Source organism: Petaurus breviceps, unplaced genomic scaffold (genome assembly GCF_028583685.1).
Source record: "Petaurus breviceps papuanus isolate PSGF00001 unplaced genomic scaffold, PetGlider_PUasm1.0 139, whole genome shotgun sequence".
In the NCBI taxonomy this organism is placed as follows: Eukaryota; Metazoa; Chordata; class Mammalia; order Diprotodontia; family Petauridae; genus Petaurus; species Petaurus breviceps.
In genome coordinates, this window is record NW_027185697.1 from 10720906 (window position 1) to 10738720 (window position 17815).

Below are 17815 nucleotides of genomic sequence, written 5' to 3' on the forward strand. Positions count from 1 at the left end.
ATCCTAACAAGAGAATGTTGGGATTCCCAGAGAGGGAGAGAGAGAGACAGAGAGAGAAACAGAAAGAGAGAGAGAGAGAGAGGGAGAGAGAGAGAGAGAGAGACGGAGAGAGAGAGAGAGAGAGAGAGAGAGAGAGAGAGAGAGAGAGAGAGAGAGAGAGAGAGACGGAGAGAGACAGACAGACAGACAGACAGAGAGACAGACAGACAGAGAGACAGAGAGACAGAGACAGAGACAGAGGGAGAGGGAGAGGGAGAGGGAGAGAGAGAATTCTTGGACTATAGGATTGGCTTCAGTTAAAGAATGGGCAGAATGACAGGATTATAGAGATAGGGGTGATGGCAGCTGCCATCCCTAATCCAAGCCATACCCCTCAAGATTAGTCTCCACAAATATGAGACAAATGGTCATCCAGCATACTGTTTAGCAAAGGTACGAAGGCCCACCACTCATCCATGGCCTAGATCCTCAGTAAGTTTCTGAATAAATGAATGAGCCATAGGATTTCTTGTAATACTTGCTAGCAATCAACAGTGATAAGATCATACATTTTTACAGTTGGAAGGAACCCCTTAGTCCAATCCTTTCATTTTACAGATGGGGAAGCTGAGGACCTGAGAGGCTTGGTTTAGGTCGAAAAACTACTAAGCTGGGAGTTGACTCCCATCCTTCTCTTTCCACAGTACCCCACGGCCTCCTCAATTACCTGCCTTCCCCCAGTCAAATCAAGCATTTCTTGAGTCCCAGGCTCTGTGCTAAATCCTGGGGATACAAGGAAAGACAAAGATAATCCTGCCTTCTAGGGGTTCATAATCTAGTTAATGGTGGAGACAGCCCATGAACCAAAGGGTAGATATGAGATACCTTCAGGGTGTAACCTTGGAGGTACTGGTCCTAGCACTGGTAGAGGGGGGTGGGGAGGAGACTGAGAAAGACTCCCCTACAGGAGATGGCATTTTCACAGACGCTTGAAGGGAGCCGAGGATGATGGGAAATCAGCAATACAAAGCCAAGAGGATGCAAGGTGGGGGTACAGAGGGGAAACCAGAGTAGCTGGATGGTGGAACGTGCAGAGGGGAGTGATGGATCTATAAGAAGACAGGAAACCTATTTAGGGGCCATATTGGGAAGAGGGAATCAGGACAGCAGTGGGAGGTCACATAGAGGTGGGGAGGGGGCAGTCTGGGCAGAGAATGGCAATCCACCTAGCATTTATGAACCAGCTGCTGCCTTCATAGCACCAGTAGAACTACTGCAGGAAATATCTTTAAGAAGTGACTTGACAGAGTGATCATTCTTCTTTTTCCAAGCCTTTCCTGGCTTGTTCTTGCTTGCGCACTCTCCCTTTGTCTCTCTTTATATCTGCCTCAGTTTCTGTCTCTTTCTCTCATCTCCCCTTTCCGGTCTGTTGACTAAGATATCAAATCCAAGTAGGAGTTAATATCGATGCTTAGGGAGTCATTGTAGTTAATTGGGTAGAGGAGTGATGTGGTCAGCGCTGGGCTTTAGGAAAATCACTTTGGGAAGAGAGGAGAGCTGGGAAGCAGGGAGGCCTGTGAGGAGCTGTCCAGCGGAGAGGTGATGAAGGTCTCTTCTAGTTGTGGCCCTGGGAGTAGAGAGAAGGAATGTTGGATATGTGAGGTCAGTAAGAGTCTTGCCTAGATAGTATTTAGCCTGAGGACAGGACTGGAGTTAAATTAAGTAGGACGTGAGAAGCTCTTTCCTGTCAACGCCACCCTTAGCAAGGCCTTGCCCTTTACTGATCCCTCAGGGATGGGAAATGAAGGCGCTATGGGTGGGAATTCATCACTGGCTGCTGTTTTCAGATAACCATCTCTGATTCTTAGCCAGCCGGGCAGGAAGAGCTGCTCAGTCCTCTTGGCTGACATGTTCCCTTCCTCTCCCTCCTCGATGACCTCAGTGACAGTCCCCAATGGTTCTTCACATCCCTCTGGTGACCTTGGCTCCATCTTCACCACCCAGGGTTTCTTGGAATAGAGCATTTTGTGGCTTGTCACGAGTAGACATCACAGCATGTCTGTATGAGCCCCCTCCTGTCCTCTGACCCCACCCCCACCCTGGTACAGACCCTTATCACTTCATACCTGGCCTCCTGAAATACAGCCTTCAGGTGGGTCCCAAGCCTCTCCACCCCAGAGCATTCTCCACTCAGCTGTCAAGCTCATTTCCCTGAAGAACAAGTCTGATTCTGTCACCTCCTCCCCACTCATTGACCTCCAGTGCTTTCCCATCACCTTCAGGATTAACTAAAAAAAATCCTCTGTTGGGCTTTGAAAGCCCTTCATAACCTGTCCCCTCCTACCTTCCCAGTCTTCTTCCAGCTTAATCCCCCAACATATTCCTTGATCCCATGACCCTGGCCTCCTCACAGGTCCTTGAACAAGACACTCCGTCTCTAGACTTTAGGCATTTTCATTGACTGTGCTCTCTGGCTGGAAAGCTCTCTCTCTTCACATCACTTGGTTTCCTTTACATTCCAACTGAAATCCCACCTTCTGAAAAAAGTCTTTCCTAGTCCTTAAAGGCAGCTAGGCAGCACCACAGTGTATAGGGTTCAGGAAGATTCATTTCCTGAATTCAAATCCCGTCTCAGACATCTACTAGTTGTGTGACTCTGGGTAAGTCACTTAACCCTGCTTGCCTCCATTTCCTCATCTGTAAAATGAGCTGGAGATGGAAATGACAAACCATTCCAATATCTTTGCCAACAAAACCTCAACTGGGGTCACAAAGAGTTAGATATGACTGAAATGACTGAACAACAAAATCTTACTGGTTTCAGGGCAGCTAGGTGGCTCAGTGGACAGAGAACCAGTCCTTGAATCAGGAGGACCTACATGGAACTGTTAGTCATCAAAGCCCTTTCTCAAGGGTCCAGAGCCCATGTGCCACCAGAAGTGACCCGAGCAATTGTCCAGCCCTGTCATTCAATGGGTGTAAGTAACTTTGGCAGTCAGTCTAGACTGGTGGAGTCCTTGTCCTTGGGGAATGAGAGTCCAGTAGGGAGACAGCCCATACATGAAATGCTCAGAATAGCTTAGAAATTCTTACAGGACCTGAAGAAAGGTATAGATTAGGAAGGTGCCCAAAGGGAGGGAATTTTGAAGATGGGAACACATGGATGAATGGAGAGATGTGAGAGTACTCTCAGTTAAGGAAGAAAGTGGGCAAGGCATCATGATAGGTGTGAGAAATGGAATAAAGAGGGAGTACAGGACACAGATGATTTTGATTGGAATGAAGAGGCCAGATTGGAGATTCAAAAGAGATCAAATGGTAGAGAAACAGGTGACCAGTTGATGCAAAGCGTCAAATACAAGGTCCAGAAATCTGCACTCGATCTTGTAAGTCAGGAAGGTTAGATTGTTCTCTCCCTCACAGCAGAATGAAAACTCTTCAAGGACAGGACTGTTTGATTTTGTCTTTACTTCCCCAGCACACAGTGCTTGGGATGTTTGGCACATGTAGGCTCTTACTATGCACTTGTTGAATAGGTAAATAAAAAGATACATATACCATTCGAATGTGACTTGTCTATGGTGAACTGGGGGAGGGGAATATTTTCAGATTTCTTTTGGTTTTGTGTGATTCTTTTTTATGGGGAGAACATGTCTCTTCATTTCCTTATCTCTGGGCATGACTGAGTGGAATCGTAAAACCATCGGACATTCTCTTCCTTTCTTCCCCAGGGGTGAAGAAGCGAACCAAGGTCATCAAGAACAATGTGAATCCTGTGTGGAATGAGGTGAGGAATTGCTCAGGGAACCCGGAATCCTGAGGGACTTCCTGGTGGAGGCAGATTTTCAAGGGATATTTTAGAAGGGGGGAAAAGACATACATGACCCATGTAGCTCCACATATGGGCTGGACTTCCAAGGGATTCTTGAAATCCTGAGTGGTAGAAGGGAGATGGGGGAATAAGTGAGCCCCCCTTTGGTCCATTGCCACCCTTTTCAGGGCATAGTGAAGAGAATGTCTTGGAGTCAGAAATCTTGGGTTCAAATTGTACCTTGACCACTGTAACCCAGGACAAGTCACTTTACTGCTGCAGCCTCAGTAATCATCTTTTGATTGAGGGGTTTGGATGAGATGGTGTCTCAGAGGACCCTTCCAGCTCAAGATCTAAGACCCTTCACCTTATACTAACACCCCCTTTTTGAAAAACAAATTTAGGAGCCCACTCACTGATATCCGAATGTTACTCAGAATTGCCTTTCTAACAATTAAGGATTCACTGATCAAGTAATTAGGGGCTGCCCCTTCCTCCCTTAAATCATGTCCTTTCCTTCTCCTTCTTTAAGACCCTGAACAAACACATCTCCCACAGGAAGCCCTTCCTGATTAACCCCAATCCATTCAAGTCTTATCTTACTCTGGATTCCTTCTCTCACCTCTGACCCCAGAGCTGGGTAGTGTTAGAATGTGTTTTCAAGTCTGTTTCTTGGATATAAGCTGTGTTTCCCTCATTAGACTAACCTGAGGGGACATTGAAGGAGAAAAAAGCGTCCAGAGGGAACTGGAATGAGTCTGGTCCAGGGACATGATCCCAACCAGACCAGAAAGGGCCTTAAAATTGTCCAGTCCAGGGGTGGCTAGGTGGCACAGTGATTAGAGCACCGTCTCTGGAGTCAGGAAGACCCGAATTCAAATCCAGCCTCAGACACTTAACACGTACTAGCTGTGTGACCTTGGGCAAGTCACTTAGCCCCAATTGCCCTGCCCTCCCCCCTAAAAAAAAAAAAGATTGTCTAGTCCAGGGTTGAGGAAACTTTGGCACTTGACTAAGTCCAAGTTTTATGGGACAAATCTTATTATTAAGGAGATTTGTTCTGTGAAGTTTGGATTCAGTCAAAGACCGTGCTTGACGACCTAGAGGGCCACATGTGGTCTTGAGGCTGCAAGTTGCTCACCCCTGATTCTAGTCCATTATTTGACAGATGGGAAGTTTGGGAACCCTTAGCCTAAAGAGGGTGACTCAGCTCCTGTCCTCAAGGAGCCTCTACTTACAAGGAGAAAACAGCCCCTACCCTCTAGTCTGAAAGGAGAGACAAAGCCCTTTTCTTCAAGGAGCTCTGGTCTGATGGGGGAGATGGTACACAGAGGGTGTCATGAGAAAGACAAGCATCCATTTTGTTGAGAGGGGAACTGCTCATTGACTCAAATCCTTAAGAAAGCAGCCAGCTTCTGTTGGTGACCTCTCTCCCAGGTGCTGATTCCAGGGCCCCTAACTTGGCATGGGGGGTTGGGGCAGAGCCTGGTCCTTTCTGTTCTCTCTGCCCTCTCCATTGGGCTGTTGCCACCAGGTCCCTGTGTTCTCCTGCTGCTGATGCCCTTTCTCTCCTTCCAGGGATTTGAGTGGGATTTGAAAGGCATCCCCTTGGACCATAGCTCTGAGCTGCACGTGGTGGTAAAAGACCATGAGACAGTTGGAAGAAACAGGTGAGAAACCATAGGGTCCCTGAGAAGGATTCTGTCCCCTTGGGAAGCTGCGGGGACCCTCACCTACCCCATAGTCCAGATGTTTTTTTATTTTTAATTATTCTTTATTAAAAGAATGTTTTTATTTTATTTTTCTCAATTACCTGTAAAAACATTTTTAGCATTTTAGAAATAATTTTTGTGTTCCAAATCTCCTCCCTCCTTGGGAAGGCAAGTGCTTTGATATTGATTATTCATGCACAGTCACACAAAACATTAGCCTTTCTTTTCCACCCTGGCTGTGCTTGAGAGGTTAAGAATAATGGCCAGTTTCATGGATTATTGGACAATACACATATGAGTGCTTTGCTAGTTATGTTGTTAATTATCTATTATTAGTTATTATTATTAATGTAGCACTTTAAGGTGTTCAAAGTACTTTGTGTATATGATCTCATTTGAGCATTCTGTAAAGTAGATGCTATCATCATCCCTATTTCTCAGTTGAGGAAACTGAGGGAAGGGAGGGTAAATGGCCTGCCCAGCCTTACGAAGCTCATTTCCTGAGCAGGAGGTTAGGAGACCAGTTCCTTTGTCCAATATAAAGAATCATCCTGGGAGGTCAGGACTCAGGAGCTGGGAGTGGGTGGGGATGGGGCAGAGGGTGGCCTCTCTGAACCTCAGCTCTTCATCTGTAAGAGGAAGGTCCCTGAGCTTTCTTCTAGATGTCATATTCTGTGATTTTGGGGGATTATTTGGTTTTTTAGAGTCTGCTCCCTATGATTTAGCTAAATCAGGAGAGGGCTGTGTTCTGCAGGTAAGGGGTATGAAAGGAGAATCCCAGACCTTGGCATTGTCTGAGGCTTGGGTATTTCTTGGGAAAATATAGCCAGGACAGAAGCACAAAAGCATCCCACCTGCCACCACCACATCAGGGCCATTCTCCCTCAGGGAGGACTATGGGGCTGAAGGGAAGATGTGCTGCTGAGGAGCATTTTGGGACTCCTGGTCTCATTCTGGGAGTTCCCATTCAATTAGCTATGGGGGAGGGTCTCCCTTTTTCAGCTGGGCTGGCTCATTCCAGGAGGCAATGTCTCCCCTAACAAGTCAAACCACCGCTGGGTGGGATCATTGCTTGCTCGCCCCTCATCAGCCTTGATTCCAATTCAGTGTTTCCAATGCAGAGCTCATTGTCTTTCCCTCCACATTTTCCCTTCTTCTGAAGTCCCTATTATGTTCAAGGTACCACTAATCTTCTTGTCTCCTCTGCTGTCACCCTCAGCTTCTCGCTCTTACTTAATTCTGACTCTAGTTCTGAGTCAGTTACCGAATCTTGTCATTTATTTCTCTGCATCCTCCCTCCCATGCATCTCTTTCACTCCATTTCCATAGCTGCCATCCTAGTTCAGACCCTCACTGATCCTCACCTGGACCCCTGCAGTGCTGACCTCATGGGTCTTCCTTCTTCCCATCCTTTCCCATTCTCATCCATCCTCCACTCTGATGCCAAAGTGATTTTCTTAGAGTGTAAATTTGATCATGTCACTACCTTGTTTTTCATAAGTGCTTTATAATTAATTTGAATATTTATACTAGACAAAATAACTTATTTGCTCAAAGTCATTCTTAAAACACTATTGCTGTTACTGTATACAGTGTTCTCTTGGTTCTGCTCATTTCACTCTTTATAACTTTTCATGTTTTTTCTGAAACCATTGGGACATCATTTCTTATAGCACAGTAGTGTTCCAACATAATCATGTACCACAACTTGTTCAGCCATTCCTCAGTTGATGGGCATCTCTACAGTTTCCAGTTCTTTGCCACCACAAAGAGAGCTGCTATAACCATTTTAGAACATATAGGTTCTTTTCCTTTATCTCTAATCATCTTTGGAGATAAGCCATGTAGTGGTATTGCTGGATCAAAAGGTATAGATAGTTTAATAACTCTTTGGGCATAATTCCAGATTGCTCTCCAGAACGGTTGGATCAGTTCACAATTCCACCAAGAGTGAGTCAGTGTCCCAATTTTTCCACATCCCCTCCAACACTGGTCACTTTACCCTTCTATTATTTTAGATTGTCTGGTAGGTGTAAAATGATATTTCAATGTTGTTTTAATCTGCATTTCTCTAATCAATAATTATTTAGAACATTTTTATGTGACTATAAATTGTTTTGAGTTTTTCATCTGAAAACTGCCCATTCATATCCTTTGACCATTTATCAGTTGGGGGAAGACTTATGGATTTGACAAAGTTTTTAATATATTTTAGACATGAGACCTTTATTTAAGAAACTGTCTATGATTTTTTCCACCAGTTTTCTGCTTTCTTTCCGATCTTGGCTACATTTGTTTTATTTGCACAAACCCTTTATAATTTAACATAATCAAAATTATAAACAAACCCTCTGCCTTGCATGACCAACTGTACCGTGTACATCTCTCTTTGTATCCCATCTCCATGGCTTTGTACTGGCTGGAATTCTTTTTCTTCCAACTTCGGACTTTTATAATATTTGACTTCCTTTAAGATTCACCTCAATTATCACCTCCTCCAGGAAGCCTTTCTTGGTTTTCTCCCGCCTCCCCCCCCCCCCAGCTGCTACTGTCACTCCCTCTTCCGTCTACTCATATTATTATCTCCTAATTAACATTTAGGTTCCTGGAGGACAGAGACTGTTAGTGACTCTCTTTTTCTAGCACCTAGAACAGTGCCTAGCACATCAAGGTGCTTAATAAATGCTGGCTGACTATTTGCCTTTGTGCCTGTTTGATTGATTGATTACTCTATAAAACCCAGAAGGAAGCTTAGTGGGGGAAGGGAGTAGAGGAAAGGTGAATCTGAGCATGCTTTAAGGACTGTTGGCCACACCTCCCATTACTCCTAAATCTGTCTCTTGGAAATGAGTGAGCCTGCCCTTGGCTAAATCCCCATTTACACATTTACACATACTCTGCCTCTGTTTCCCCAGACATATGCTGGTCTTCTTCTGGGGAGTCACTTTCCTCCCAGGACAATGGGGGGAATCCCCTGGGGAAAAATGGGGAGAAGGTGGCATATCGTGAATTGGAATGAGAAGCCCTGCATTGTGGTCCCTGCTCAGTCACGACACACTGTGCAACATTGGACGAGACCCATGACCTCTCATGTCAAATGAGCCATTTGTCCTAGAAGACCTCAATGGTCCTTCTAGATCTGAAGAAGCCAAGGTCCTTCTCCTGTCTGACAGTCCTCTCTTTATCCATCTGTTAACTGAGGCAGTTGGACCAGATGGTCAATAAGGTCCCCTTCTAGGGGCCTCATTAGAGGGTCTTAGGGTTCAGGGTCAGCAAGGGACAGAGCTTGGCTCTCAGATTTCTGATTCCCAGTTTGGCATGAGTTTGTCAGAACTGCTAATACTTAATGGGCTGATACAAGTCCTGGCCAGCATTTGCGTGTTGTCTGGGGACAGGGAAGCTGGCCCAGTCTGCTTCTGTTCTGCATGTGTGGGGGCAGACAGAAGACAGTACAACATTGTATAAAGAGTACTGGAATTAGAGCCAGGAGAACTGGGGTCTGGTCCCATATTGGTCACTTACTATTTGTGTTACCTTGGGTAAGTCACTTCACCTCAGTTTATTCATATGCCAATGGGGATAATGCCCACCTGCTTGGAGAAAAAGGCTTTGGCAAACTGAAAGCTCTAGAAGTGGGACCTTATTACTGTTGTTATTTTTTTTTCCTGCTCTCATTCATCACATATATTTGATGAAGCTCAGATAAAACAGTCCTGAGACAGGTCACTCTCTCACCAATCTTTTGGGTTTGATGTTTTTAATCCTGTTCTTATGTGGTTTTGATTTCTTCTGCTAGACTTCTCTATTTGGAAAGCTGCTCATTCCATGCAGTTTGGAGGTGATGATTATTGGCAAGGTAAAATTTATTAGAAATAGCATTTTTTTTTAAGCAATCAGGGTTAAGTAACTTGCTCAAGGTTACATGGCCAGGTGTTTCTGGGTGTGGTGCTGATTGTCTGAGCCAGGATTCGATCCCAGGTCATCCCAACTCTAGAGCCGGTGCTCCCACTCGCTGAGCCCATCTGGCCACCCCAGAAATAGCATTCTTACATTTTCATGCATCAGTGTTGTGGCCTGGCAATTGTGGGACTGTTTTGTCTCCATTAATGCTCTACCTCCAAAACCCTTTGTTTAATTCTCAAGGATTTTTTGGAATCTCTGTTTGTTGGGGACTGATGGGTTATTAGGAGGAGCTGACTTCTGGTCTATGGTCTAGGGCATCAGATACTTCCTTCCCAGGTATTTGAAAAATGTTACTTTTTTGGCAATGGTTTTTACTGCTTCCCTGCATAATCCCCATCCATCTATCAATCCAGGTCTGTCAGTCAACAAACATTTATTAAGTGCTTACTGTTTGCCAGGCACTGGCTAAGTGCTGCGGATATAAATATAATCAGGAAGAAAGACAGTCCCTGCCTTCAAGGGACTTAATCCTAACATGGTTGTTCGGTTGTTTTCAGTCATGTCTGACTCTTCGTGACCACATTTGGGGTTTTCTTGGTAAAAACACTGGAGTGATTTGCCATTTCCTTCTCCAGCTCGTTTTACAGATGAGGAAACTGAGGCAAACTGGGTTAAGTGATTTACCCAGGGTCACAAAGCTTGTAAGTGTCTAAGGCCAGATTTGAACTTAGGTCTTCTTGATCCAGGCCCAGCATTCTATTCATTACTTAAATACAGTAGAATAGTTTTCCATGTGGCTGGTCAATGTTTTAGTGTTCTTACTACACTTGGGATTATTATGCAGTCAATAAACTGTACTCTAAAGCCCTGGGGCTTTTTGGCATGGGCTTTTTGCTTACAGCCAATATATTGTCTTCTTGTATTTATAGATTTTTTTATTTGAGTGGTAAAAGCTTTTCATACATAAACATACATAATCCTTGTTTCAAATGTCTAGGTCACAGAGACTATAGAGCTCATTACTATCTCTCTAAGAGTGTAGGCATCAAAGAGTAGGTTGAAAAAAGCAATTTATGCTGTCGGTTTTAAGTACACTTGAGACATGTCTTACAATGATGTGCTTTTCTCTATCAAGTCAGGAAAGGGGATGTTTTATCTGTGATCTATGAAGATCTATGTAGGATCAGTGGAGAAGACAGGGAGAAAGTCACGTGAAACTTCTTCCTTCACAGAAATGTAGTGATAAGTTACAAAGAAACCTTAGAAAGAAAATTCTCTGAAGAGTTTGTAAGGAGTTTGAAAGTACAGCATCTTTTGGAAACACTGTTCCAATAATTATGTAGAGAGGATGAGTGGAAAGGACTAATTTAGCTTATTTCCAAAAAGATCAAATTTAACTTTTGTCTTGAGGAGATATATGAAGAAGATTGTCCACAGACTTTTTCAGTATCAGGATTGATCTGAGCAGTGTGAGAATGAGATTTCAGACGAGTGAACGGGAATCATCTGCCATATTACACTGAGTTGAAGTAATCCAGACCCTTGTCTGGATGGACAAAGCATTTTAGATAGTTAATAAAATGAGAAAGCCTTTTGTTAATTTCATTTGTTAATTAATTTTTACATATTTAGTAATTAAAATATTTAATTATGGAGAAATATGGGTAATTACTCATGAAAATGCTATTTCTCCAGTTTATTAAATAATTAATATTTAATGAGATGACTGGGGATTTGGACAAATTAATTAATGAGTCAAGAAGAGTCAGTGAACATTTGTTAAGCATCTGCTATGTGCCAGATACTGTGCTAAGGATGCAAAGAAAGATATGATAGTTCCTGCCTTCGAAGATCTTACAATCAGGTGGGGGAGTCACCACATGGAAAGGAACTGAAAAGATGGGATGGGGAGAGGGCACCTAATTGGGGGAGGATATGGTGAAGTCCTGCATCCAGGGCGGGAAATGGTCTGAGCAAGTGTGAGTTATAGAACTGAACTTGTCATGCAGAATGATGAGTTTCCAGAGATTATGAAATTCAAGAGATCAGCCAGGTGGGAAATCCTGAGGTGAATGCCCTTGTATAAATGGGGGTGGACTTGGGAGGACTCTCCAATGTCCGCCCCCCAACCCCCAATCAGAGGAAGGGAGGGGCCCAGGGGCTGGGGGTGCTTAGGAGGTGTGAGTTTCAGAGCTGATTCATCTTGCAGAATGATGGATGTCTGGGAACAGGAAGAACAGGGAGCACCTGGGTAGGAAATGATGAATTGAATTCTTTCATGGTTAACGAGAAAGTGATTACAATTTTTATTAGTGAGAAACAAATTAGCCAAACATATCTACAGATTACTGTTGGGTTTAGGAGGATAAAGAGATTACAAGAATGAATCAAGGAGTGACTTAGAAGGTGAGGTGAGCAGAAAGCCATCACACCTTGCTGTCTCTTCTGTTCATACCTGTTACGTGGGGTACTGGCCCGTATTTCGAGGGGTCATTGTTTTTCTCACTTTCTACGATGCTGTGTTTTAAGAAACACTAGATCAGTCTTGAGTCTGGGAGGAAGCTGCTCAAGTTCTTTTCTTAGTAATTCATGAACCACCTTTAAGTATTTGAACTCATAATTATGAATCTTCTCCAGTCCCGATACCTTATAGTTTTGTACAGAAGTTAGAGTTTGAGCTATGTCCCTTGATAGAACCATTTTGTCATTCATTATGATAGGGGTTCACTTGGTTCCCATCTTACGTTTGAGGCAGCCTTCGATGTTACTGCGTTGGACTTCCTGTAAAGATGTAGATCACCAGGAAATTTCCACTCATTCCTTTTTCAAGTTCTCTCTTTTTCCTGTCTTTACTTTTCAATGGTGCCAAAGTCAAATAGAAATGGGGGCCACTCAGTCTACATAAAGATCCCCTTGGGCCACATACTGACTTAGAAAACCATACATTTGTGTGTGTATGTCTGGGTATGCGTACATATATATATATACACATATATACACACATATAGTATATATATATTTTAGAAATAATACATTAACACATTAAAATCAGATAGGAATTACATTTTAATCTGATTCATACTTCACTAGGGAGTGTTGTGGGTCATGTTTTTTACACCTCTGATTCATAGTATAGTTTTTGCTTGATGTTGAACTGTCTGTTTTGTTCTTGGCATGTATCTGATTCCTTATATAATCTTGACCTTTTCACTTTCAATTGTTGATGAAAGGCATCTCACTGAGCCTTTTTGTAGGTCTTCAAACACTTTTACTCAAGCTGCTCCTGTATCATCTTTCCTCCTAATTCCTTATCATGGCAACACGTGTCCTGCTGTGTATAGCTCTTAAAACATTTTTTAATGCTCAATCAAATACTGTGAAAGAATACAGTCATGCATGAGGGTTATAGCAAATTCTAGCTTTTAAAAATACCCTTTTGGGGTATAATTGGTCCACTAGTTGGATTTGTGCTCTTAGACTAAGAAAATGCTTTATTGAAATTCCAGTCTTTGCATGCCCATCTCCTCTTCAGAATCATTTGACATGTCAGCACTGTTTTTATTACCTATTTTGTTGCTAGGAAGACTTTTTGGAGTTTGTGTTAAATGAAAATTTTCAATTAGTTTAGGTCCTCCTCTTTCAGGTCTAATAACCTCCTTGATTTCCTCTGTATTACATCTAATCTGGGTTTGGAGTCACAATGAAGTTTTATGATGGTTCTGCACTGATGTATACTATATTGTTGTCAGTCATACGACAAACACTTATTAAGTGCCTACTGTGTGTCAGGCACTGGTTCTAAGCATTGGAAATATGAAAAGAGACAAAAAGTAGTCCTTGTCCTCAAGGAGCTCACAATCTGATGGGGACACAACCAGCAAATATGCACAAGCAAGTTATGTATAGGAATTTAGAGGGTGCTAGAGTTAAAAGGCATTGAGAAAGGCTTCCATAGGATACGGGATTTTAGTTATGACTTAAAAGAACTCTGGGAAGGCAGGAGGAGGAGCTGAGGAGGAAGAGCATTCCAGGCATGGGGGACAGCCAGAGTAAATCCCCAGAGTGGAGAGAGTGCAACAGCCAAGAGAAGAGTGTGTGGTGAGAGGGAGGTATGAGAAGACTAGAAAGGTAGCGGGGAGGGGGTGTCAAGTTATGAAGGGCTTTGAACACCTAACAGAGGGTGCTGTAGTAGAGGGGAGTGAGATGGTTGGAACTTGTGTGCCTGGGAAAGAAGGGTCTTTTATTTTATTTTTCATTTAACCAGTATTTATATATAAACACACAGAAATACACCTGGAAAACACTGGTCGATAAAACAGTGAATGTTTGCTGTCTTTGAAAGCTGGAAAGAGCAGCTCCTACTTTGGAAGTATAGGACTGTTTTTAAGCCATCATCTCAAACAGGCTGGCTTTTTGGAACACATGGGCAGGTCCCCTCCCCTTTTCCCACCCCAAGGTCTCTGTCTTATTGTTTCTAGCATTTTCCTAAGCTTGAGAAGTATTTATGTTTTCAAGGATTTTCATGGATACTGCATATTGTTTTGCTGCGTATAGTGCAGGAAACTCCTGGGTTCTGAACATTTTTGAGGTTTTGTCCTACCTCAGGGCCAAAGCAGGAAACTTTTAAGAGTCACACATGGGCCTAAGCCTGGAGGATGGGTTTTTGGCAGTGAGCCTGGGTTAGTTCCTGAAGGGAATGACTTCTGTTATCTCTAGCCTGGCCCTTTGTCACGGCAGTCATTATTAGCTGTTTTCACTGAATCATGGTCTCCCAGTTGGAAGGGACCTCAGAGGCATGGCCTCCAAACCATACTTGAATAGGAATCACCACCATGTTCTTTCATCTTCCTCTTGAAGGCCTTCAATGAGGGGGTTCTCATTACCTCCTAAGGCAGTCTACCCCACTTTGGAAGAACTGTAACTTGTAAGAGACCTTGCCCCCTTCCCCCATATCAAGGCCTAAACTTGCAACTCCAGAGACTGACAAAATCTCAGAGTTGGAAGGTAGCCCAACCTATAGCTATAGAAGAATAACCATCACAACAAATGACTGTGTTGACTTTGCTTGAAGACCTAGGGATGGGGTCATACTTAATACCTCTGTGATCTTGGGTGAGATATTTTACTTCTCAGTCTGTTTCCTAATCCGTTGAATGTTTCTAATAATACTCACATGGCTTACTTCACAGGTGGGGATGGAAAAGCTCTTTGCATTATAGTACTGTAGAAATGAGAGCAGTTAACAATCTGGAGTGTGGTTTTCATTTCTTGGTGTCGATTTTTGGAGGGGCATTAATAACCTGGAGAGTATTTCAGTGAATGGCACCCAGGGTGGAGAAAGACCTTGAGCTCATGGCACATGGACATTGGAAAGTGTAGCCTTTCAAATATCTGGGGGTCCACATCGCAATTCCTGCTTGTGTTGGCAAGTGGGGTCTCCACAGGCGACGACTTTTCCTTCTCAGGATTTAGGGGTGCTCCTGAGGGACAGTGAAGTATTTTTTTCTGCTATTCACACAAACAAGTATTATTTCTGCTATTCCAATGAGTTTTCCCTAATCTCAATTACCATGATTAACTCCTAGCATCGTTTAATAAATTAATATTAATTAACTTTTACAAAGGAATATTTACTGAGAAGCTATAGTGAGTGGGTTTATAGTTTATAGAAGCTACTGCAATTATATATTCTGTTTATCCAGAAGCATAAGCACATGCCCTTGAACTGGAGGCACACTCTTCCCCCGAATCCCATTGATTACACATTCACTCTCTCAAGTTCACTTTCATAGTCAGGATAGTTGATGAATGAGTTGCTCCCCCTTGGCTGCCACAGTTGATTATGGCTATCTTGGGTCAAACAGGTTGCTTCTCACCAGGCTTGGAAGCCTCTGGCGCAGATTCTCATCCTTGGACCTTAGATGGCTTCCTTTCTTTCTCTCTCGTTTTAAAAATATGCCTAATATATCTTGAAATAGTTTACAATTTGGTTGGGGGACAAGAGACTCACATAAATTTAACATTAGGAAATTAAGGCACCAAGGGTAAGGATCCAGTCCTGGGTCTTCAGCCTTTTCATAGGGATTAAGTACCATACCTTCTCTCCTTTAGGTGGATTGCCCCTAGAATTATCCTCTCTGTCTCTGATCTTCACTCTCTCCCTATTTACTGGCTCCGTTCCTGCTGCCTGCAAACACACTCAGGTCTCTTAACCTCCTCCTCCCCACCTGACACTATCATCCCCTTAAGCTGTTGTCCTATAGCCCTCTTCCCTGGACTAAAACTCCCAGAAAAGGCTTTTGATACTTTCTCTCTCTGCATCCACTTTTTCTTCTCTTGCTTACTCCTCAATCTTTTGCCGTCTGGTTCTGATGTACCCCAAGGTTCTATCTTGGTCTCCCCTCCTCTTCTGTCCTCTTCCACCATTGCAATCCATGTAACATATCTTGTTTAGCCATTCCCCAATTGATGGGCAACCCTTCAATTACCAATTCTTATCCACCACAAAAGAGCTGCTATACATCTTTTTGTACACATAGGTTCTTTTTCCTTTTTTTGATCTCTTTGGGATACAGACCCAGTAGTGGTATTGCCGGATCAAAGCGTATGCAGTTTTATAGCCCTTTAGGCATAGTTCCAAATTACTTTCCAGAATGGTTGGATCAGTTCACAACTCCACCAACAATACATTAGTGTCCCAATTTTTTCACATCTCCAACATTTATTATTTTCCTTTTCTGACATATTAGCTAATCTTATAGGTGTGAGGTAATACCTTAGAATTGTTTTAATTTGCATTTCTCTAATCAATAGGGATTTAGAGCATTTTCCCATATGGCTGACCATTTCATTTGTCACATCACAGTGCATCTTACTGTTGATCAAGCTGGTTGCTGGCCCCTCATCAGGCTCAGCTGTTGGCAAACTTTTTCATGAACTTGGAACTTTTTTAAAGCTCCCAGATCACAGCTGTTGCAAATTCTCCTTTGTATGCATGACGTTATGTGCTTTTTAAAACCATTCCAAATATATTTATTAATTGTTTTTTAGTCAAGCAAAACAATTTCCAAATTAGTCATGGCTTCCTGTTGACCTGGGTGGGGTGAGTAGGCTGCTAGCTCTCTCTCTCTCTCTGTCTCTCTGTCTGTCCCTGTCTCTCTGTCAGTCTGTCTCTCTGTCTCTGTCTGTTCTTGTCTCTTTGTCTGTCCGTCTGTCTTTCCCTCTTTCTTTCTGTGTGTGTGTGTGTGTCTCTCTCTCTCTCTCCCAACCCAGAGGCTTACATTAGTTATTGCCTCCTCACTGGAACACAACCAGGGAAAGAGATTAGGTTCCTCCCACTGGGTGTCTTGGATATATGTGTGTAGTTATGTCTCAGCAGCCAATTGAGGAGGGTTATTTTTTCACCTGGGAATTGGACATGAAATAGTCACATGTCCCTAAGCACTGAAATTCATATGGGAGCTCCTCTCAGGCTGAAGACACTGTACAAGCTCCTAAGGGCTGGGCTTCTCCATTATATGGCCTACAGTGTCAAGGTTGTCATGAGGGAAGCACTTTGCCAAATTTTGACAAAAGTGTGCTGAGAAGCAGCATGGAGGATAGAGAGTTGGCCTAGGTATCAGGGAGGTCTGGGTTCATGTCCTGACTCACCAACTGGGTCATAGAGGGTTTCAATGTGCATTGGTAGAACAAGACCCCCAATGGGTGCTCTCTGAGATCTTTAAAAACAGACCCTAGCTTAGTGGCTTAATCTTTACTACTTCAGTAGACTGTAAACTCTTGGAGGGAAAGGAACGCCTCCCTTTTGTGTTTGTATCTCCAGTGCTAAGCACAGTGCCTGAGATACAGTAAGCACATAATTAATGCTGACTGATGATTGACTCAGGCAGCTTCCTAGAGCTAATCTCCTGGTTCTCTGAAAGGGATGTAAATCTGGAGGGGAGAGCTCCCCTACTAGTATCATTCATCTTGGGCCTGCCTCCCACCATCTTTTATTCCTTTATTCCCTTTTCCTCAGCTTTCAAGATAGTGTAGCAGCAAGCACCCTAGCATATCCAGGATGGCTGTTAGCATAGGTTCTTTGATCTACTTTTCTTTTCTGTTTTTTTTTTTGGAGGGCAGTTGGGGTTAAGTGACTTACCCAAGGTCACACGGCTAGTTTTTTTTTTTTTTTGGTGTTAAGTGTCTGAGGCCGGATTTGAACTCAGGTCCTCCTGACTCCAGGGCCAGTGCTCTATTCACTGTGCCACCTAGCTGCCCTGATCTGCTTTTCTTTTTTTTTTTCAACTTTAAAGGAGTCAGCAATTTTTAATTAAGCACACGCACATATATTTATCAATATCTATCCATCTATCCATCCATCCATCTATCTATCTATCTATCTATCTATCTATCTATCTATCTATCTATC

At 43.2% G+C, this 17815-nt stretch overlaps 1 protein-coding gene across 1 annotated transcript in view; it reads left to right on the top strand.

Annotated features, from left to right (window-relative positions):
- Positions 1 to 17815, top strand: part of DYSF (dysferlin) — a 235687-nt gene that overhangs the window by 9278 nt on the left and 208594 nt on the right. Inside the window, exons 2-3 of the mRNA XM_069067342.1 lie at positions 3711 to 3766; positions 5369 to 5460. Of these exons, the coding sequence (XP_068923443.1) occupies positions 3711 to 3766; positions 5369 to 5460 (148 nt within the window). The remainder of the gene's footprint in view (positions 1 to 3710; positions 3767 to 5368; positions 5461 to 17815) is intronic.